Source organism: Bactrocera dorsalis, chromosome 2, assembly GCF_023373825.1.
Source record: "Bactrocera dorsalis isolate Fly_Bdor chromosome 2, ASM2337382v1, whole genome shotgun sequence".
In the NCBI taxonomy this organism is placed as follows: domain Eukaryota; kingdom Metazoa; phylum Arthropoda; class Insecta; order Diptera; family Tephritidae; genus Bactrocera; species Bactrocera dorsalis.
The window spans coordinates 74,567,594-74,592,014 of record NC_064304.1 but is presented as its reverse complement, the minus strand read 5'-3'; the positions used below and the strand labels follow the sequence as shown (position 1 = coordinate 74,592,014).

General features: G+C 36.8%; 1 protein-coding gene and 1 long non-coding RNA gene across 10 annotated transcripts in view; one reads left to right on the top strand and one right to left on the bottom strand.

Annotated features, from left to right (window-relative positions):
• The window catches only part of LOC109579336 (cholesterol 7-desaturase nvd), a 202,416-nt gene that overhangs the window by 85,741 nt on the left and 92,254 nt on the right, over nt 1-24,421 (top strand). The window contains exon 2 of one of the 9 annotated variants that reach the window (XM_049450084.1): nt 19-15,260. The exons of the other annotated variants lie outside the window; for them this stretch is intronic. Coding sequence (XP_049306041.1) covers nt 8,702-9,808 — 1,107 coding nt within the window. The 5' untranslated portion in view covers nt 19-8,701 and the 3' untranslated portion in view covers nt 9,809-15,260. Of the gene's footprint in view, nt 1-18; nt 15,261-24,421 lie in introns of those variants that run through there. 9 annotated transcript variants of the gene reach the window in all.
• Nucleotides 1-24,421, bottom strand: part of LOC115066241 (uncharacterized) — a 34,367-nt gene that overhangs the window by 5,060 nt on the left and 4,886 nt on the right. The gene's annotated exons all lie outside the window — the stretch shown is intronic.

Below are 24,421 nucleotides of genomic sequence, written 5' to 3'. Positions count from 1 at the left end.
TTATTTTTAAATTTTTAGAGAAAATCTCAGTAATGCGGAGACACAGTTATTGCTGAGAGTACGGTTGAATATGGAGGACGAGAAGGAAAAAAATGTATTATGGAAGAAAGTTGTGACCGAAGTTAAAAATGTAAATCCACATATAAGACTGGACAGCACCACAGCGCAGAGAAAATTCTTAAATCTTAAATTGAAGTGTTTTTTGTCTATTTTTATTAGTCCTAGTGTATCATAGAACATAAAAACATATTAAAAAAAATTACATTTCTACAGGTTAGGTAGAAAAGGCCGTATCGTATGTGATACAGTAAGCTCATATATATGCAATAATACAACAAAAAACCAAGTTTTTATCAAGGGTACTTCAAAATAATTTATTAATTCTGGTGTATCGTATATGAGACGGTAGGTCTAAATGGGTTAAGAAAAGAAATAATTCTTCCGGTAGAGAAGCTACATACTGGAGGTATGGTACAAGGCACTCAATTACTCCTCCAATCGCAAATTTGCAAGCCTCTTTGGATTTGGTACTGTCAACGTCGCCCACACGACTTTATTGTTTTAATAAATGATTTCTTCAATACCCTTCTTTTTCTTAAATTTAAAGAAAATCTATCATTTCTTTGCTCACAAATTTCGTCTGGTGTTAGATTCAGCAAAATTTCCATTTTAGTATTATACGCGTTCAAAAATGCAAACAAATGTATCTGCAAATTGTCAAAAATTGTATAAGAAGTATCAAACATCAAACTTGCAGTGTTGCTACTGTTGCTTATGCTGCAAGTCATGATGCATTTACGAACATAGCCATATATTTCATTCTGCTGTCCTCTATTTCTATCTTATTTTCATTACGCATATACCATGGCGAGCAAATGATCGTTTTAAGCATGTTTGGAACCTTAGTATTATATCAATATTAGTTGCACAGGTCGTACCCCACAGTTGAATGCAATACATCCAAGTAGTGGGTAAATTTTAGAATAGCATCCTCTGATTTCGGGGTTAAAATGGGTATGTACGGATAGAGGATGTCCTCCAGATCGAGAATATACAGTGGCTCACAGCTTATTTGACCCACACTATATTTTCAAAAATAAATGAGTATAACTTTTTAACTAAAAAATAGCAAAAAAAACGCAGGTTTTTTAGTGGATATTGAAAGAGTAATAAAGCGCTTAAGTTTTATTAAATTAACAAAAGGTTTCATATTTATTCAACTTAAAAGAAAAATACTGATATTTTCAATGTCACAGCTTATTTGACCCACTGCATTTAACGATCAGCTTCTCTTCCAAGAAGCTTAGCCTAACGGTGCTTTTTTTGTTCACACTTTGCTTATTATATTCGCAAATCGAATTTTCACTTGGATTTTGTCAAGAAAGCACGTGTTACAACCATGGGAAGATGCGCAACGATCGAACAACGAGAATTAGTCCTTAAACACCATAAAAACGGAGTTTCTCGATGAGAAATTGCAAAAATTGTGCATATACCAGATGGTACCGTGAAAGCCATCATGCACAGATTCGTTCTCGAAAACCGCATAGAAAACAAAGGAAGAAAAGCGCTAAGCAAAATTTTTAGTAAAACTGATGAACGCTATATTGCGCAAAAAATTAAAAAATACCCAAGGATTTCAGCCCCAAAACTAGCTAGGGAGATGCAGGACATGACCGGCAAAACATTTTATACGGAAACCGTCCGATGTGTTTTAACCCATTTACAACCATTGTACTCGCTTGTGTACAGAAAATCAGTCAAGTTTAGGCATGTGGCGTAACTCAATGCTAAGTATTTGCACACAAATTTTTGATCATATGCGTAGTTTTATTCCTAGAAACAACAAAAAAAATACATTCGCTTCACGCGAATTCATAACGGCACGTTTCGTGGCGTCAACTTCTGTGCGGTTTTTTCATATTGTGTGATTTTGTGTATTTAGTCATTATTTTGCTGTTGATGAGCTATTATCTCTCAGTTGTTAGTTTTAAAATTGTGTGTTGTGTGAGATAAGACTAAAGAGATCAATTTTATAAAAAAAAAACATTTGAAAAACCTATTCTTATTTGAGGTATGTGCATTTCAAAAGTTGTGTACCCGCTTAGGTACAATGGCAAAATGTGCAGGTGAAATAAAAAATTGTATCTTTTGGTTAGGATGGCTATTTCCACTTCGTGTTTTTATGGAAAGAGATATGTATGAACAACTTTCACAGGCTTTAGCTGACATCGCGAATGATGATGAGGCAGAGCAGACGTCGATATCGTTATGATTCCTCCTGATGTCGATGTCAATAATGTCGTAACTATGGGAACTAATTTTGATACGGTTGAACCGTTGAAATACGTAAAGCGTTGGTCAAAACTGGAACAAAAAAAGATAAGTATACCTCAGCCAAATTTACTTTCAAATTACAACTACGGTATGGGCGGTGTTGATCTACATGATCAGGCCGTAAATGTATACAAAATTGGGATTCGAGGCAAAAAATGGTGGTGGCCGCTTTTTACTTCGATGATATGCTCCACAATGGTAAACGCTTGGAAGCTGTACAAAGACGTGAATAATAGTACCAAAGATTTGCTTGAGATTCAACGTGACATTACGCGATACTACCTACGACACTACACATTGAAAAGATATTCTAAGCGCGCGTTAGCTCCAAGTGTTTCTACAGCTGGAGGACCACATTTTCCAAAGAGAATCCTCAAGCCTCTTATGTGTAGAGTCTACCATAAACGAAACCGGTGGATTTGCGAGCTATGTGGTACTGCTTTGTGCGTGGAACGCGACTGTTTTAAAATAGCCCACTCATAAATATTTTATACACTTTTGACCATTGTACTCGTGTGGGTACAGCAAAATTTTCGTATATGTAATAAAAAAAAAAAAAAAAAAAAAAAATTTTGTTCATCTCTGCGATGGTATAAATCAATAAAAAACTGAAAATTTTAAATAAATTTAGTTTTTGACTCCTTGGTTGTAAATGGGTTAAGAGAATATGATTTTCACGGCCGAGTTGCTCGCAAGAAGCCATTTATTAATAAAAAAAATAGAGACAACCGCTTGAAGTTCGCAAAGGATCCAAGATTCTGGAATGATGTCATTTTTGCTGACGAGTCCAAATTTAATAGGTATTTTTGGATCCGATGGAGCCGACTCTAAAGCAAGGCGGTGGGCATGTAATGGTGTAAGCTTGTATGTACACATATGGACAAAATAATAGGTGTGCCTATGCGTGATGCCATTTTTTTGTCAAAAAGTGTTGTAACTGTTATTTATTATTAATACCGCTATGTTTTTATGATGAACGCGTTTTAGTAGCATGGTGGTGTCAACAGTTTGCATTACTCATTCGGTGATTTTGCTTTTTAGTGACGAGTGATCATTGTTCATTAGTTGTAGTTCATATTTTTCGTAAAGAAGTTGTTAATTCGTACTATTTACCATACCAAAGTAAGTATTTGAGTATTTCCAAATTTATATTAGTTTAAATATCACAAACTGACAAACAAAAAATTTTCAGAATGGGTCGCAAGAGACACTGCACCGAAATAGAACGCCAATTGGTTAAAAAACTACGTGGTGAAGGGAAAACATATAAATTCATAGCCAATACGTTAGAGCGATCAGAAAATTTTGTCACTAATGCTCTAAAAGGAAAAAAAGGGAAGGAAACTCGTGGCCGTCCAAAATTAACCTGCCCAATTGATGACCATCGTATAGTACTTATGGCAAAAAAAGACCCTTTTATCTCTTCGCGACAAATTGAAGCGGAGGTGGGACTTAATATAAGCTCGCGGACAATTCGGCGTCGTTTGGTGGAAGCTAAACTACCAGGGCGAACGGCCAGAAAAATTCCTCTGCTACGAAAGAACAATATCCAGAAGAGGAAAACTTTCGCTACTGAACATAAAGATTGGTGTGGTCCCACTGGAGAAAAAAGGTGGCGAAATATTTTATTTAGTGATGAAGTGAAGATAAATCTTTGCGGAAATGATTCCATGAGAAGCGTACGCCGTCCGAAAGGCAAGGAATTCGATTCCAGATACACCAAAAAGACAGTTAAGCATGGGGGCGGAAATGTTATGGTGTGGGGATGTTTCTCCTGGCAAGGTGTTGGTCCATTATTTTGGATAAAGGATACAATGACCGCTGTTGAGTACAGGGAAATATTACAAAATATTATGCTACCATATGCGGAAGAAAATATGCCTCTGCGCTGGTGTTATCAACAAGATAACGATCCGAAGCATACCTCGAGGTTAGTATCTGAGTGGCTCATAAATTCAAATGTAACCTGTATGAAATGGCCAAGTCAATCTCCTGACCTCAATCCGATTGAGAACTTGTGGAGTGACCTCAAAAGGAGATTGGCAGGCTTTTCTTTTCGAAACAAGGAGCAATTGTGGCAAAAAACTAAAGAATTGTGGGATGCAACTCCCTTGGAGACTTGTCAAAAGCTAGTACAGTCTATGCCCAAGAGAATAGCAAAACTTATCCAAAACAAGGGAGGATATACTGGCTATTAAAAACTTATAGGCTAAGGAAATAATATACTGATTTTTTTTTTATTTTGAAAAAACTTTTTTACACCTATTATTTTGTTCAGGGAAATATGTTTTTATAATTGAATTTTTTGTTTTAAAGCTTACAGTAAGAAAATTGCAAAGTATTTCTGTTTAATAAAGAGAAATACTTTTATTACTAAAGAAAAATTTGTTTTAATTGCATATGATTTCACGATATTTTGGTAAAATGTAATACACCTAACTATTATTTCGTCCATATGTGTATGTCGGCTGTAGGTGTTGGAAGGCTTCAGTTCACAGAGTCAGCAATAGACAAAACGCTTTATCTCAATATCCTGAAGGATAATTTGATTCAAAGTGACGAGGATCTAGGAGTAAAGGACGATTTTCGATTTTACCAAGACAACGATCCCAAACATACTAATTTACAACTGCCCACATGTGATGAAACCACTGGTACAATCACCCGACCTAAACGTGATTGAAAACCTGTGGTCCATTTTGGATACCAATATGCGCAAACGACAGATATCCAATAAAAACGATCTAAAAGTTGCGTTGATGGAGGAGTGGGCAAAAATATCTCCAGAAAAAACAAAAAAGTTGGTAGATTCTATGCCAAAGCGCCTAAAATTGGTCATTGACCAGAAGGGAGAACATACACAATATTAAAATTTTGTTAATCTTTTGTTACTTTGTTAATTTTTATTTAATTTAAGGAATGGGTCAAATAAGCTGTGACATTGAAAATAACAGTATTTTTCATTTAAGTTCAATAAATATGAAACCTTTTGTTAATTTAATAAAACTTAAACGCTTTATTATTTTTTCAATATTTTATTTTTTTGCTATTTTTATTAGTTAAAAAGTTATACTCATTTAGTTTTGCAAATATGGTGTGGGTCAAATAAGCTGTGAGCCACTGTATATAAGTTAACACAATATTTTATGAACTACTACATAAATTTCATTCCCACATTATATGCTAGAAACATACAAACCGTTTGCATACTTTGGAGTCCTATTACAACCAAAAGTGCAACTGCGCTAAACGCGCATCCGCTAAATTCTTAAGTGAGCGAAACACGCGCAACCATGTCTTCATCCCCAAAACCAAATAGCTGCAGGGGAGCGCTACACGCGCAAACCCTTTTAGCTGACCAAGCATCTTTGGTCACGTAGGCCGGCTCAAGCATAGGTTAGACTATAAACTTTAAAGTTAAGTGTCCCGAGCAGGGACCGTGAAGAAAAAAATAATAATATTTTTTATACTCGCGGACGAAACTTAAATAACATTTCGTACTCGGCCCCTTAGTACCTTTCGGAAAAAGGACGGGCAGTATCAACCCAGCCGAACGAAAAGCATAAGCCAAATACAAATACATTGAACGGAAAGTGCGTGACGGGGAAATTTAGAATAAATTAAACAAATGTAAAATAATCCAACTATAAGAGGAAAGATTTAAATTAATTCATCAAATACAACCAATACAACAAATACAACTAATAGAGGAAAGATTTAAGTTAATTCATCAAATACAACCAATACAACAAATACAACTACAAGAGGAAATATTTAAATTAATTCATCAAATACAACCAATACAACAAATACAACTACTAGAGGAAAGATTTAAACTAATTCATCAAATACAACAAATACAACTACTAGAGGAAAGATTTAAATTAATTCATCAAATAGAACCAATACAACAAATACCACTACAAGAGGAGAAATCTAAATTAACCACACAAAGGAGGAAACACTATCAACACAGGAAAATGCAAATGATATTTATGCAAGTTTGATATTAAAATTATTAGTAAGTAAGGTTATGTGAAAGGAAATAATTATTGTTATAACAAAAGAAAAGTTAACACTGTAAAAAAAAAATTTATTTAAATAATCATAAACAAGTGAACAAAATGGCGCAAGATAGATAGCAGAGACCCTTTCGAGGTTAAATTTGCAGGCAAATCCTTACCCTCTGTTTTTACTGCTAGCCAGAGAAGAGAGCTTTCAAACTTAATAACAGAAACAGTTACCGTCCTACTACACCCTAGAGTAGTAGAAAAAGAGGAGCATAGAGTGGAATTCAGTAGGCATACCGAGTCATTAGACCGAATACCAGATGTAGTGAAGTGTTTGAGGGAATTTTCTGGAAGACCAGGAGAGTTTAGCTCGTGGAGGAAATCCGGAGATAGGATACTGTTGATGCATGGTCAAAACAGGGATTCGCCAAAGTATTATTCAATTCTTCACACAATCAGACAAAAAATTACAGGCGAGGCCGACGCCGCACTCGAGTCATATCGGACTCCATTGAATTGGAGTAAGATCAAGAAGTGCCTAATGCTTCACTACTCGGATAAAAGAGACGTCAGTACCTTAGAGTACCAAATGACAACTCATGTCCACCAGGGTAGAACAGTAGAGGAATTTTACCACGAGGGCTACAGGTGTCTCTCTCTTATACTAGATAAGATTGATTGTCTGGAGCTAGGAGAGGAAGCCATGACTGCTATGGCTAATACCTATAGAGAAAAGGCACTAGACACCTTCGTTAGGGGTGTCAATGGGCAACTGCCAAGTTTACTCAGTGTGAGGGAACCAACCAGCTTGCCACAAGCCCTTCACATGTGCCTTAAATTGGATAATATGAACTATCGGACAAGCCATGCTAACAACATTTCCCGTATGATAAGTAATCAAAAACCGACAAACCACTCCCAACAACGAACATATCCCGCAAAGACGGAAGGACGATCCCAGAGCTTGCCAATTTTGGGCAAGGATCTTTCCCTAGACCTCCACAAAGGTATGGTCTAAACCTTCCCCTTTAATATGGACGGAATGTCGTACTACAACCCGTTTCAAATCCGACTCCACAATATCGACAATACGGCACACCACAAGCAAATCGATACGTCACATCGTACAATACGCCTTACCGAAATTCTCAACAGGGTTACAGACCACAACTACCACCCAAACCCCCAGTCCCAATGGACGTTGACAAGTCCATACAAACCAAACAGGTTAATTATCAGAATAGGCCACAACCCCAAGGACTTCATAATCTGGGGCAACGAAATTCAAACAATGGACAATCCCAACCATTTCATAAACGCCCACCCTCGCTGACTTTACAACAGCCCAATAAAATTCAACGACTCTATAATACAGAAGCTGTGGATCCTACTGCAGCATCCAACTCAAACGAGACTATTGAAAATGTTGAGGGATATTACTACGAAGACCCGCAATACCTTAGCTACGAACAAGAAGCGGCACATTTTGAAAACGAACAAACAGACTATGCACCGATAACATTAATTTTTAGACATACCATTCATATAGACATTTTTTCGACAGGCAAGCATAAAGTACTTACTTCTATTGACAAATTTTCAAAATTAGCTGTAATAAAAAATATAGACGGGAAAAGTATCGAAAACATAAAAAAACCATTAAGAGACATAATATTTTACTTCGTAGTACCCAAATGCATGGTTTTTGACAACGAAAAGACATTTAGTTCACAGCCAATAAAATTCATGCTAGAAAATGAATTTAACATACAAATTTTCACTACACCACCATACAAAAGCGAAGTGAACGGACAAATAGAAAGATTCCACTCGACATTATCCGAAATAATGAGATGCCTTAGACAAGAATACCCAGACAAAAACTTTGAGGACCTTTTGCAATGGTCTGTAAACGAATACATTCACACTATCCACTCCGTTACAGGAAAAAAACCAGTTGACATATTTTTTGGCAGACCCTGTCCATCCAATCGCGAAAATCGGGAAGAGACTAGAACAAAAACTCTCGAAAAACTTAAAAAAGCACAATAACGGGACCTACAATACCATAATAGAAATAAGAAGGACACTATAGACTACAGGCCAGGACAGAAAGTTTTCGTTAGACAAAATAAAAGACTAGGTACCAAACTTTCCAAACGATACAAAGAAGAAATTGTGAAAGAAAATAGGAACTCCACAATATTAACAGAATCAGGAAAAATAGTTTACAAGGACCGCATACGAAACTAACTCAGAACATTTTTATTATTTTTAAATCTCTCTTTTTCCTGAACTTTATTTTAAGCGATGGTTCAGTTGAGGTGTTAGATTACACTCAGTCAGAAATCGTTATGATGGAGGAAGGAATTGGCAAAATTCAAACAGGAACCTACCGGATTATCCACATGACAAACATAACAGAATACTCTACAATATTACGGGAACTGAACAGAAACTTCATACGAAACATTCCAGCTAACAACCCTCTTTACCCATTTATAACAGACGAAATCAGTAGCATCAACATAACAATTAATAACATTTTACCTAAATACAAAAATAAAAGATCACTAGACTACGTAGGATCAGCCTGGAAATGGATAGCTGGCAACCCGGACCATGACGATTTAGTAGCCATCAACAGCAAATTTAAAGAAGTAATCGAGAATAACAACCAACAATTAATAATCAACAAAAACATTTTAGAAAGAATAAACAATATAACAGAAATTAGCAACTCAATAATAAAGTCTCTAGGAAGTAGTAACGAATTTCAGACCGCCCTAATACTTAAATATAAATCTAAAATTGACATAATCAAAGATGAGTTAGAAAATATTAAAAGAGCAATTCATTTAACTAAAGCGAACATTATTAACTCAGTTATTATTAACAATCAAGAAGCTCATAGAATAAATAAAATTTTTATGGAAGAGAATCTGCAATTTGGTTCGTTAGAAGAATCTCTGAATTTTGCAGACGTTCAAATTGCTGTAAAACAAAACTTACTAATTTATATGATAAAAATACCGAAAACCGGTAAGGAAATTTGCAAATCTATTATAATTAAGCCTTTAAGTAAAAACGAAACTATTTTAAAGATAAATTTTGAAAAAATACTGAAATGTAATGAAGAATATTATGGTATAGAAAAAGATTGTAAAATAATAAATGAAATAAAAATTTGCAAACAAACCCAAATTGTTAATTTGGAAAACGAAAATTGTACAAAAAATTTAATAAGGAATAAACCATATAAGTGCACTGTAACAAATACGGAACATGTTAAAAATATTGTAGAAATAAATAATGGATTAATACTTTTAAATAGTTTCGAAGGAAATATTACTACAAATAATAATAGTAGAAAATTAAGAGGATCATATTTGATAAGAATCTTTAATGAAACTATAAGAATAAATAACATGAATTTTACAACTTTAGAACAACATAGCTAGAGACCACTGCCTGCTTTAATTCAACATTCAAACTCAAATTCAGGGTTCGAGGAAGTTCTATCCTTAAAACTTATGAAAGAGCTTAATATAAAAAACATTAAAAAAATAAGTTCTTTGAATCTTTTAGTGAAATCCAGTCTATTCACTCATTTTGGGCTATTAGCCCTAGTACTTACCATAATTGCAATTTTCAGATGCAAAAAGCGCGTAAAGCCTGAAATAATTATTAGCAAACCGGAATCATTTCAAATGCCAGTAATTAAAAGGACGCAGCATAGAAGTCTTAACGACATCCCATTTTTTTAATTAATCAAGCGGCGACGCTTGATATTTCGGAGGGAGGAGTTAACACAATATTTTATGAACTACTACATAAATTCCATTCCCACATTATATGCTAGAAACATACAAACCGTTTGCATACTTTGGAGTCCTATTACAACCAAAAGTGCAACTGCGCTAAACGCGCATCCGCTAAATTCTTAAGTGAGCGAAACACGCGCAACCATGTCTTCTTTCCCAAAACCAAATAGCTGCAGGTGAGCGCTACACGCGCAAACCCTTTTAGCTGACCAAGCATCTTTGGTCACGTAGGCCGGCTCAAGCATAGGTTAGACTATAAACTTTAAAGTTAAGTGTAGTTAGTCTTTTTAAGTTACTAGACTCGACAGGCACAAAGTGCCTCTAAAAAACATAAATAATTTTAAGATAATAAAATAGGCGCATAGTGCCGACTTAATAAAATTAATTAATAAATAAACCTCCGTCTCGTTAATTTATATAGTATATATATATATATGTACATATATATATGTGAGATCAGTGAAAATGATGATGACTGATGTGTTTGACGTCCAATCGCAGAAGAAATTTATTTCTTATTCGTTATAACTTAAGAACTAGTAAGAATATAATAATAAAAGGAATGAAGGATTAAAAACATATGATAGCGTTAGGAGTTAGGTAGAGTTGTATTTTAGGAGTGCTGCGCCGAAGATTAATTTAACGCCGTAATGATCATTCGAGGTTGCCACAATACTCCCCTCCTAGACACTCTGTGTAGTGGCGATGAAAGCAGGTTTCAAACGATGTATTGAAACTTTAATAACGCTGTTGTTTACTTCCACTAAAAAATATTTCGGAAATCGTTGAATAATTTTGTAAAGTCCTTTGTATGGAGGCGATAGCGATGGTCGCACTAGATCATCACGAATAAAAACTTGTTGGCAGGTTTGTAACCCGGGGTGAACGAATACTTTTTGTTTCGCGTGCCAAGCGGTGTCAACTGGTCGCAGATCTCGCATACAGGATCGTAGTTGTTTGACCATGTCAGCTTCGCTGTATGTTGGTTTGCTATCGATGAAAAATTCTGAAGGTAGCCGCAGGTTCTCGCCATAAACTAGATCGGTTGGTGCTGCATCCAAGTCGCTTTTGTATGTGGATCGTAAGCCCAAGTGTAAATATGAAGTCCACTGACTAGTGTTATGGCATAGAAGTGCTGCTTTTAAAGTACGGTGCCATCTTTCGGCGAGACCATTTGCTTGGGGGTGGTAAGGCGTGGTCCGAAAATGACGTGTACCCAATAGCTGTAGTAATTGTTGAAACAGGGCGCTCTCGAATTGACGTCCTAAGTCTGATGTGATAGTTACAGGTACACCAAACCGTGAAATCCAGCCGTTTAGTAGTGCTTTGGCGACAGTTGGAGCGGTTATATCTGGTATAGGTAACGCTTCTGAATCTATCCAGGATGGTAAGACAATAGCGGTTTCCTTCGGATGGTGGAAATGGTCCGACTAAGTCGATATGGATGTGCACAAAACGGCGTGTTGGTCATTTTTGACGCTGAAACAAACTTCGGTTGTGTCGTGTAGTTTTATTCCGCTGACACTGCAAACAGCAGCGGGCAAAATCTCTGCTATCCCGCTGGACACCAGGCCAAACAAATCGCTTTGTTACCAATCGTGTAGTCCCCTTTATACCTGGATGTGAAAGATTGTGAGTAGACCGTAAAAACGTTTCTCCAAAGTTCTTGGTTACGAACGGTCGAACACGGCCAGTTGAGGTGTCGCAGCATAAGCTTCTGGAACTAAAAGGAAGAGCGAAATTTTGTAGATTAAGAGAGTGTTTTATGTTACAATTCAAAAGATTTCGAAGCTCCTCGTCCTTGGACTGGTCCTCAGCCAAGGTATCGTAGTTTAAAGTTCCTGTAGAAATTAAGTTTATTCGTGACAGCAGGTCTGCTGTTACATTATCTTCGCCGCTTACATGGCGAATGTCGGTGGTGATCTGAGCTATGAAGTCGAGTTGGCGTATTTGCCGATTAGAAGCTCGATCTAACTTTTGTTGAAATGCGTATATCAGTGGCTTATGGTCTGTGTAAATATGACAACGGCGACCTTCGACCATGTATTGAAAATGTCGTAATGCTAGGTAAGCGGCAGTCAGCTCCCTGTCGTAAGTGCTGTATCTTTTTTCTGCACTAGTGAATCTGCGAGAGAAAAATCCTAATGGTTCTAGACTACCATCCACGAATTGATTTAGCACTGCGCCAGCGGCGAAATCTGATGCATCTACCCATAAAGAATGTTCCGCGTTGTGCGATGGGTGAGCGAGTAATGCACAATTGGCCAGTTGTTCCCTACATGCAGTAAAACTGTCTGCTGCTTCCGCTGACCAAGTAAGTGGTGTAGTATCGTTTCGCTTATTACCACGAACCATATCAAAAAGACAGGCTTGTGTCTTCAGAGCGTGTGGTATGAAACGACGGTAGAAATTAAGCATCGCTAAAAAACGCTTTAAATCCTTGACGATAACTGGTGGTTTAAAATTATATAGAGCCTCAACGCGTTCTGGGAGTGGTCGAATACCATCTTTAGTGATAGAATGTCCGAAGAATCGTAGTTCCGAAACACCAAATTCCGATTTACTAACGTTGATAGTTAGGTTGTTCTCCCTGAGTAGTTGAAAAACTTGGCGAAAGTGGTTTTGATGCTCTTCTTCTGAACTGGATGCAATACATACATCATCAAGATAAACAAATACGAAGTTTAAACCACGAAAAACTTCGTTGATAAGTCTTTGGAATGTCTGTGCTGCATTCCTCAAACCAAACGTCATATGCGTAAATTCGTAGAGTCCGAAAGGAGTCGTTATCGCCGTTTTACAAATGTCTTCTTTGTTTATTGGCACTTGGTGAAAGGGCTTTTTTAAATCGATTTTAGAAAAAACGCGTTTTCCTGCCAAGATGTTAGAGAAATCGTGCAAAAATGGTAACGGATATCGATCAGGAACTGTTACTGCATTTAGTCCACGATAATCCCCGCATGGTCTCCACGTTCCATCAGGCTTAAGTACCATATGTAATGGGCTTGCCCAGTTACTACTGGAAGGGCGACAAATGCCCAGTTTCATCAGCGAATAAAATTCAGCTTTAGCGGCGGTTAATTTTTCGGGTGAAAGACGGCGTGGTCGTGCGAAGACGGGTTGACCGGTGGTAATAATTCGATGTTCTACAGACGATTTCTTTGGTGAATTTAGCGGATGAGAGCGTGTGATATCGCTGTACTCTGCGAGAATATTCGAATAAGCAGAATTCGCGTTAAAAGATTTTATACTGAGTATGCGCGTTTTTTTCAATTTTGCAAACCGTTTTTAATTCGGTTTTGCGATCGAGTAAACATCTATTTTTGAGATCGACCAAAAGCTCGAAATGAGACAGAAAGTCGGCGCCAATAATTGCTTGCGAAACATCAGCGATAACGAAATTCCACAAAAATTCGCGTCGTAAATTTAGATTAAGTTTCGAATCGCCTCACCGAATACAGAGATCGACGATCCATTTGCGGCAAACAATTTTAAACCGTTTGGAGAAGCTCGGGCTGTGTTGTTGCATTTTGGTATAACGGAAACGTCCGCACCGGTATCTATTAAAAAATTTAATTTTGCTGATGTATCGTATATGCGTAAACGGTATGTCTTGAAGGTTTTAGACTGTTTGCCCAACTCTAAAACAGTCGCAGCCGAGCGGCCCTATAAAGATTTTTTCAATAAAACAAAATTGCACGGCTCTCGGTATTTAGTTGCTTTCGCACCGAATTTACTATGGTACCAGCACATCGGTTTGTCCGGTTTACTTAAAGACGTATGGGATCCACGTGACCTAGATCGAGACCGCGAACGAAAATTTGATCCTTTGTTGTTGAAAAGCTTATGCACCTGCCTAGTCAATTCTGCTATTTTAAGTTTCAAGCTCGAAACTTCATTAAGTGCCAGACCCTCTTTCGCGTGGTTGTGTCGCATCCCAATAGTTTCGACAATGAAGTCAGCGATCTTTTGTTTTTCCACGATAGCGACGTTTGTAGCAATAATCGCTGCTTGTACATACGGAGGAAGTCTGCTTACCCATAGATCGTGTAAAATGCTGTCATTCAGAGTCGTCCCGGCTGCGCGTTTCATGTCGTTAAATAACTCGCTGGGGCGTCGGTCGCCTAGAACCATGTCTTTAAGAACACGTTGCTGCCGCTGCTGTTGACTGTCCGAAAAATGCTCGATGATCTTGTCCTGAATGTATTTGTATTTAAAATTTGTCGGCGCAGCGTCTATGATGCAGCGAAGCCCTATCAACTTGTTAGGCGGTACACATGCAAGAACGATGTCGAATTTCCTATTATCGTTGGAAATCGAAGAAGCGTTAAACCAAAAGTCCAGCAAATATAAATAAGCTTCGATGTTGTCTTCGGTAATTGTTGGTAGTGGTAGACGTGGAGTTGAACTTTGAAAATCCCCAATATTGACGTCGGAGTACCGGTTGCCAGAAACCACATGGCTACCGTTTAACGCCATTCCTATGAAATAAATAAGTTCAATTTACCTACGGGGTCACCAGATGTGGGAACAGTGAAAATGATGATGACTGATGTGTTTGACGTCCATTCGCAGAAGAGATTTATTTCTTATTCGTTATAACTTAAGAACTAGTAAGAATATAATAATAAAAGGAATGAAGGATTAAAAACATATGATAGCGTTAGGAGTTAGGTAGAGTTGTATTTTAGGAGTGCTGCGCCGAAGATTAATTTAACGCCATAATGATCATTCGAGGTTGCCACATATATATATATATACTATATATATTAAGGTGGGCCAAAAATTAGTTTATATTTTATTTTTCGTAGTTACCATGAAAATCTCATTCAACATGACTAAAAACAAGTCCTGGTAAAATCTGAGCTCTTTATATTAATATTAAGAGGTGCCTCATCGACATTTTCGATTTCCCATATAAATTACATGGAAAAAAAATCATTTTTTTTTGTGGTGGTTATTGTGCGGAGATTTTAATGTGCACGCGATGGCGGCCAGTAGGGATGGTAAACTCGATTCCGATACTACTCGAGAATCGAGTTTTCTCGTTAAATAATCGATTTTTAAAAATCGATTTTCAGTAGTCGTAGTGGATTAATAACCTATTCTTGACATTCGAAAAATCGATTATTTTACGAGAAAACTCGATTCTCGAGTAGTATCGGAATCGAGTTTACCATCCCTACTGGCCGCCGTCGCGTGCACATTAAAATCTCCGCACAATAACCACCACAAAAAAAATGATTTTTTTTCCATGTAATTTATATGGGAAATCGAAAATGTCGATGAGGCACCTCTTAATCTATATATATAAAAGAAAGTTGTTGTTAGTTACACTATTTATAACTCACGAAAGGCTGAATCGATTTGGCTGAAAATTGGTGGGGAGGTAGCTTAGAACCAGGGTAAGGACATAGGACATACTTTTTATCTCTTTATGTCAAAATTTAATACAACTCATCAATACAAAAATTATATTTCAAATCATAAGCATTTGTTCAAAATTCATGTTTGTAGGAATCATTTGAATATTTCATTTCTTCAAAAAAAAAAAACAATAAAAACAACCTTACATCTTCGTCTATATAAATATGTATGTAAAAATGAATCGCCAAAATGTATGTACGCTCATAACTTTCATACGACTGAACGAAATTTGATAATTCTTTTTTTTTAAATGTTCGTTTGGGTTCAGGGATCGTTCGAATAATTGCCGGAAAACCCCTAAAAACAGCCCTTTTCTTTTCCTCATACAAACGAATGAATGTTTGTTCGTTAGTAACGCTAAGAGAACGGCTGAACCAATATTGATGAAATTTTAAGAGGTTGTTCGTTGTGGATTAAGGAAGGTTTAGAAATAAAAACATCTTATACTTTTCATGAAAAGTCGGCAAATTGGATAATTCCAAAAAGTAACTTCAATATTTTGATTTGTAAATTATTTGAATAGTTCAGTCTCGATCGCTTGCTTTTTTATTCCGGCTATTCAAAAGAAAAATTATTTGTTCAATTCACAACCTATCGCAAAGCATCGTAAAATTATAAATTTTTACACTTGTTTTTTTTTTATAATTTTACGATTTACGATGCTTTACGACAGGTTGTGAATTGAACAATTGAAAATTATTCAGTGAAAACTTTACGTGTGTTTCACACAAAGAGGTCAATTGCAGATTGAAATTTGTTACGAAGCCACCAAGAGATCGCCCTAATATCGGTCGGTGTTCTTTTTTACATCAAAGTATTGCAGCCCAAGGCAAGGCAGGAAGTACTCCCAGGATGCGGTGACATACGTGCGGAATTATGGATCGCGGTCAATCAGTAAGCGATCGTCACGATGGCACAGCACGACTTTTCAAACAACAGTTACGATGTTTGATTGACTTTAGCTAGATGTACTCTGTTGAGTGGCAAAAGAGAGGTTTGCCGCACGCACACATTCTTCTTTGGATGATGGTTACACCAGATCAAATTGATGAAATCATTTCTCTGGAAATTCCTGATGTAGAGAAAGATCCAGTATTATATGAAGTGGTGGAAAGCAATATGGTTCATGGACCTTGCGGACACTACAATCCCTTTTCGGTTTGTATGTCTAACAATAAATGCACGAAACACTATCCACTTGCTTTTCTTTCGGAATCGCAAACTGGAAATGATGGATATCCACTCCATCGTCGTAGCTCATCAGACGACCATACAACTTAGAGTAGTGAATATCGAAGTTGACAACATATGGATCGTACTATATTCTCCACTGTTGTCTAATTCACATTCAAAACTCATATCAATGTTTAGTATTGCAGTTTTGTGTAATCTATAAAATACGTTTGTAAGTACGTCACCAAGGGAAGCAACATGGCGGTTATTGGTCTTGAACGATACGGTCCATACGTGAACTGCAATAAAGCGCTTTGTAGAATATTTACTTTTGCAATTCATGAACGGTTTCCGATTGTTGTGTGTCTCGCAGTTAATATGGAGATTGGCCAAAGAGTTTATTTCAGCCCAGAGAATACATTACAGCCGGTGGTAACACTAACAACAAAACTAACATTGACGAGTTTTTTTCTCAACTTTCGTCAGTGATCCGCTTACGAGAACATTGCTCTATTTGAAAATACCTTGCATTCATGGAAAGCATCCTCGAAGAAATAGTTACGCTGAAAGCAAGACCGACCAGTTCAGGTGTGTTCTCAACTAATGCATTAGGATGAATTTACACAACCCAACCGAAAAACGATGATTGCTTCAACCTTCGATTGCTACTGATTAATGTACGCGGCGTATTGCGTACTGTGAATGGTACGGTGTGTGCAATTACAATTGCTGGAACACGATAATCAGTGGAAACAAACGTTGGACGATGCGATAGCTACTTCGAATGCAAATGAAGATCGCACACTTTTCGCGATAATCATTTTACCATATCAGCCTTCAAATCCGCGTCAATTATGAGATACGAACAAAAATGACATTGTCGTATTCGCTAAAAATTGGAAATGGGTCAATTCCGGTTGATGCTTCCGGTGGTTTGATATCAATTCCATCTGCGGTTTATCAATTCACGAAAGATGAACTCATCACCAATGTTCGGACATTGGCCAAATTATCGTAACTATGATTACTTAAATGCACGCGCAATATGAACTGCCAAAAAATACAGATGTTCTTGACTTAAACTGGAAGATTCAAAGTCAAATTCCGGAAGACTTACGCTCATACAAATCGACCGATCGTCTTGACATTGAAGACGTCGCCGTGAATTATCCAGTGGAGTTTCTAAATTCTTTGGAGAGGCTTGGTATGCCACCGCATCATTTGCGTCTCAAAGTTTGATTTGTCGTTATTATGTTTTGCAATCTGCAAGCGCCGAAACTATGTAATGAAACCCGACTGATTGTGACGCAGCTATCGAATACAAAGGGTTGAATGCTTGGTTCTACGAATTTCTTTGAGTTCCAACGATTTGCCATTTCAGTTCAAACATATTCAGTTTCCTGTGAAAATTACATTTGAGATGACACTCAACAGGACACAAGGATAGTCGCATAGTGTGTGCAATAAGTTTGGAAATTCTATGTTTTTCACACGGCCAGATATACGTGGCGTGCACACGAGTTGGAAAGCCATCTTTTCTGTACACCGGAACAGAAACCAAAAAATTTTGCTTATCAAGCTGCGTTACATTGAAAAAAAAAAATGAAATGATAAATTAAACTTTCTTTTCATTTCAAAACACATAATTTCACGCAGGACAACGGCTGCGGGGCCAGCTAGTATTAATATAAAGAGCTCAGATTTTACCAGGACTTGTTTTTAGTCATGTTGAATGAGATTTTCATGGTAACTACGAAAAATAAAATATAAACTAATTTTTGGCCCACCTTAATATATATATAGTTGCTGCTGACTTACGGTTTTTGAAATATTGGTTTGTCAAAAAAGTCTTGCGGTATTTTCGCAAGTTGGCGCTAGTTTTATTCGTCGTATCGGGTCATACTATACCTGTTTGGAAAGCTCATTTCACGCGCTAACACGTGTTTGATTAATTGTTGTTTCTTTTCAGACGTTCGTGAGTTACAGCGTCGCAAACATGGAGCAAAATAAACAGAAAATGCGGCATATTTAACAGTACTACTACGATAAAGTCAAAAATGCATTTCAAGACGCCAATAAAATTTGTGCAGTTTATGGACTCGATACAGTTTCCATTTCCACCGCACAATGATGATTTGAACGTTTTCGTTCTGGTGTAGAGGTGGTCGAAGATGCGCCACGGTCCGGAAGGCCTGTCGTCGAAAATTGCGATAAAATCGCTGAATTGGTCGAAAGAGCCCAGTAGTCATCAAACCGTTATAAGCCATTTGAAGAAGCTTGGAGTCACTAAGAAGCTCGATGTATGCGTGCCACACGAATTGACAGCGTAGCCGCTGTCTTTTAATTCGCTGAATTATGTCAATGTCATCGTATATCTCATACAGCTCATCGTTTTATCGAATGCGATAGTTTCCGTGGCCGACGCGCAAAGGACCATAAATATTTCGCAGAACTTTTCTCTCGAAAACTCGCAACGTCAACTCATCAGTTGTTGTCATCGTCCAAGCCTCTGCACCATATAGCAAGACTGGAATTAAGAGTGACTTATAGAGTTTGGTTTTTGTTCGTTGAGAGAGGACTTTAATTCTCAATTGCCTACTCTGTCCGAGCACCTGTTGGCAAGAGTTATCCTGCTTTGGATTTCCAGCCTGACATTGTTGGTGGTGTTTACACTGGTTCCCAAATCTATCTACAACTTCAAAGTTATGACCATCAACAGTGACGTGATGGCCAAGTCGCGAGTGCGACGACTGTTTGTTTGATGACAGGAGATATTTCGTCTTGCTCTCGTTCACTGCCAGACCCATTTGCTTTGCTTCCTTGTCCAGTCTGGAGAAAGCAGAACTAACGGCGCAGGTGTTGAGATCGATGATATCAATATCATTGGCATACGCCGGCAGCTGTACACTCTTATAGAAGATTGTACCTGCTCGATTAAGTTCTGTAGCTCGAATTATTTTCTCCAGCAGCTGGTTGCAGAAGTCGCACGATAGGCTTTAAAATCGATGAAGAGGTGGTGTGCGTCGATTCTCCTTTCATGGGTCTTTTCCAAAATTTGGCGCATGGTGAATATCTGGCCACACTGATAAGGTCCAATCAGTTTGTTGACGGTGGGCTTTAATCTTTCACACAATACATTCGAAAGAGCCTTATACGCGATGTCACGGTAGTTGGCGCAGTTTGTGGGGTCTCCTTTTTTATCCTTTTAATTCCAATCGTTGGGCATGCTTTCGTCCAACCATATTTTACAATGAAGCTGATACATGCTCTTTATCAGTTCTTCGCCCTCGTGTTTGAATAGTTCGGCCGGTAATCCATCGGCTCCCGCTGCTTTGTTGTTCTTCAGACGGGAATCCATTTATTTTATATTAGATAGTGCAAAAATAACTTTTATTTAACATTTAACTTTTGTTCAAATAACAAAAAGGTTGCATTCTAACTAATAATCAGTGCTACCTTACGTTCATTTCTGTTTTTTAGAAGAACCAAACTAAATAAAGAAAATAAATGATACCCCAATGACAGGAAATATATAACACATCAGTTTTCCGCATAGAATTCCTTTCTGCATTGGTGGCCTTCGGCCGCGCTTTAAAATAATAACCCTCGATCGGACCAACACCTGGGCATGTTTAGTTCTTTTGCGTTGAACTCCTTTTTGCGCGCTTCAAAAAAAAAATAACTCTGGCCGATCCAACACCGAGATTTATCAAGATAGAGAGAATTCTGAAAGATTTCATATTACTCATCATAAGATAATGAATTTAGTTATGACGTCATAATCTTTCTTTTTTCTTATTTTTATTCTATTACAAAATATGGTAACACTAATTTTTTGCTTGTTTGCAACCATTTTCTTATTTATGAATAAATGGATTTTAACTAAAGTTTGATATGGAATTAAAGTTATTTATGCGCTATTGAATATAAAATAAATTATTAGAAAAGAATTAGTGAAGTGTTAGTGGATACAAAAGTTAAGAATACATCTATTTTTTCCTTGCGACTCATGATTGATCGTTTTCCACACTTTTCGTTATCTATTCGAGCCAAATATATTAAATTTTGATTCGTCGGTGAACACAATGTTTTCCCACAACCAATACGGTTTGTTTAAATATTGTTTAGCAAACGTCGACCTCTTATTTTTATTAACCTTACTTATGTATGGCTTACGACGTGCGGTTCGTCTATGAAAACCAGCACTATTCAACACATTCCGGACTGTTTGGGGATTTATTTTTGTTTTTGGGTACATTTTAAAAATGGATAAGAATATGTGCCCATGATTTTGAAAGTGGTATAGGTCATATTTTTTTTGTTTCGAGATATTTAGAGTTTTGCATTTTAAAGGATTAAAAAGCATTCTTGCATTATGGATTATGATTTTTCGACAGTAAAGTAGTCCCAACAAACAAGTTTTTATTATGATTGTGAAATTTATAGCCATTTTTGTGGTTTTGAAAGTTTTAAATGACTTGTACCATTTTCAAAATTAACTGCATGACTTTATAAATGACTTATACCACCAATTAAACAATTTTATTAGTAATTAACATTTTATTCAAACTCATTTCATTGTGACTAAGTAAATTATTCGTTAGTATTTAGAGAAATAAAGTGTTTGTGAAAAATTGGTGGAATATAGGGTAGTAGATCCATCATATCTTTACGTTTTTCTTTTGTTATTGGTCTAATGGTTGTGTATAATGGAAGTAAAACAATATTTCCATATATTCTAGGTCTTCCTTTTTTAGGTGAGAGGTCTAATACTTTGAATTCGGAGTTGTCATCCAAGAAAGTTTTATAAAACATCTTATATGGGGCATTTTTTAGAAATCTGCTCCATTGTATTTTTAACCAAGGCACAGCTTATCCATTGATGTTTTTCTTTCTATTATTCGTCAATTCTTTTAGTTGACTTATAGAAATAAAATCTTTTTGATCCATTTGTACTACCGAAAATGGGTTTCTCATCTTACATGATTTTATTAAAGTATAATAATGCTCGAATTTTTAATTTTAGTTTCTATCAAACCAAAATCGCGATCATTTGGGAAAAAAGAATGGCCGGATACCATAAATTTATGATCAATGTTTCAACATTATTATCAGATGACTGAACATTTTTTAACTATATTAAAGCTATGTTAATGTTTCGATTTTGTCCTGAGCAGGCATCACTGTAAGCTATTATATGCTTTTGAGTGGTAATGTCCCGAATGTGCCTTAAGATGCAGGACGCAACTTCCCATGCATCCCATGCATACATTTTAGCATTTCCATTGTGGAAATTATGAAACCCTAAATAGTATACATACATGCTGCGCTTATAGTAAGCTACCGAAACAGAAAGTTTTGGATATGGAAGTGCTTTCTGTAGGTCAAATGTGAATCCGTAATTTTCACTCGGGTTATCTTCGGTTTTTTGTATGTCATCTGTTAAACTCTTTCTAGCTTGTTCGGCACTTTTAAGATGTGAATCATGAATTTCCATAAGATGCAACTTCTCTTCTTCATTACTGGATGCTTCAATTTTTAGTTTTATCGAATCACACTTTTGGCACGTGTCTTTTACGAGGAGTATGAAAATTTAGATTGAACTCAGTATTAAATATTTTTCTATAAGTCCACTCCTTTACAAATGATGTATTATTTTCATCACAGTTTTCCACATATAGCCCATACATTTTTCGAATATTTAAGTCAGCACTTAGATACTTTCGACCTGAAGTGTGATGTGATCGCGTGTAATGGCTCTCACATGCTGGAAAACTCAGAATTTGATCTCGTACTACTTTAATTTTTTCTTCATCTGCTTTTCTAGATGAACTAGCCATTTTGCCACGACCATCCATTCCAGGTATTTCAGAATTTAAGGCACGGCTTAATCTTCCGTTAGATATTTTGAAAGTATCCAAAAAAAGTTTTGCAAACAGAAACTTCCGAACTCATACATATATATAGATGAAACTTAAAACTCCATTTTCTCATATATCCTTTGTGATTTCTGGGGCATTTTTGTTTTATTGATTGTTTTCTAATCAAACGATACAGAAACATATTCTGTTTTTCGAAACTTGCTAAATTGAAAAAATAATCAAAATTAGCACTCCTGTCTTCATATCCGATTCCATTTAAACACTTTTTGGAACAAAGACAATCTACATTTTCGAAAAGTTTAGCACTCACGGGCTTAGAGTTTTTTGTTTCATATTCCTCTTCACGTTTTCTCTTAATTTTTCTTATATTTTGTGCATAATTCTGTTGATTGCGTGTCCTATTTCTCGATTTCATTTTGCTTTCTTCCATTTGTTAGGGTTCCGAATTCACTTTTAAACTATGAGCTGATTCATCAGAAGACGATATCATTCTTATTCGTTTCCATTTCTTGGGAGCATTACTTATATTTATTCGCCGTAAAATGTGTACAATTAACTTTAAATAGTAGGTTTTTACATTAAAAGTTTTACTTCATCATACTTGAACCACTATCTGAAGACATGACAAAATTACTTTGTGAACACACTGACTTACTCGTATACCTCTAATCAAAACGAACAATATCTGTATTTCAGTTAACAACCTAAAAAATAAATACATTTTAAAGAGTTAATTTGCATGGCATGCTGCCAAACTCTTCAGATTATGTTATTTTATTAAGATTTGATAAGTAATAGCTGATAAAGTAGATTTTTAAAATTTTTGACTTATAACACTTTCAAAATCAAAAGCTCAAATGCATTTGAACAGTTAAAAAAAATTAAAATTTTAAGTGTGCTTAAATCGGCTGCTAATAGCAGCAAAATAAATTTCCATCAGTATACGGACCCAAAATATGCCAAGTCGTGAGTGCGGCGACTGTTTGTTTGATATTTTGTCTTGCCCTCGTTCACTGCCAGACCAATTTGTTTTGCTTCCTTGTCCAGTCTGGAGAAAGCAGAACTAACGGCGCGAGTGTTGAGGCCGATGATATCAATATCCCGATTCTGACGGAGCTTTTGGTATTGCTCAACGTCAGCTTACACAGCCGTATTAGATTTGCGGGGATACCAAATCCAGACATCGCGGCATAAAGGCAGCTTCTTTTCGGTCTGTCGAAAGCAGCTTTTAAATCGACGAAGAAGTGATGTGTGCCGATTCTACTTTCACGGGTCTTGGTGAACATCTGGTCGGTTGTTGATTTGCCAGGTCTAAAGCCACACTGATAAGGTCCAATCAGTTTGTTGACGGTGGGCTTTAATCTTTCACACAATACGCTCGATAGAACCTTATATGTGATGTTGAGGAGGCTAATCCCACGTCAGTTGGCACAGATTGTGGGGTCTCCTTTTTTATGGATTGGGCATAGCACACTTAAATTTCAATCGTTGGGCATGCTTTCGTCCGACCATATTTTACAAAGAAGCTGATGCATGCTCCTTATCAGTTCTTCTGCCCCTGACCCCTGACGCTTTTTTGTTCTTCAGGCGGTCAATTGTTATTCGAACTTCTTCATGGTCGGGTAGTGGAATGTCTGCTCCATCGTCATCGATAGGGGAATCGGGTTTGCCTTCTCCTGGCGTTATGCGTTCACTGCCATTCAGCAGGCTGGAGAAGTGTTTCCTCCATAATTTCAGTATGCTCTGGGCATCGGTGACTAGATCACCT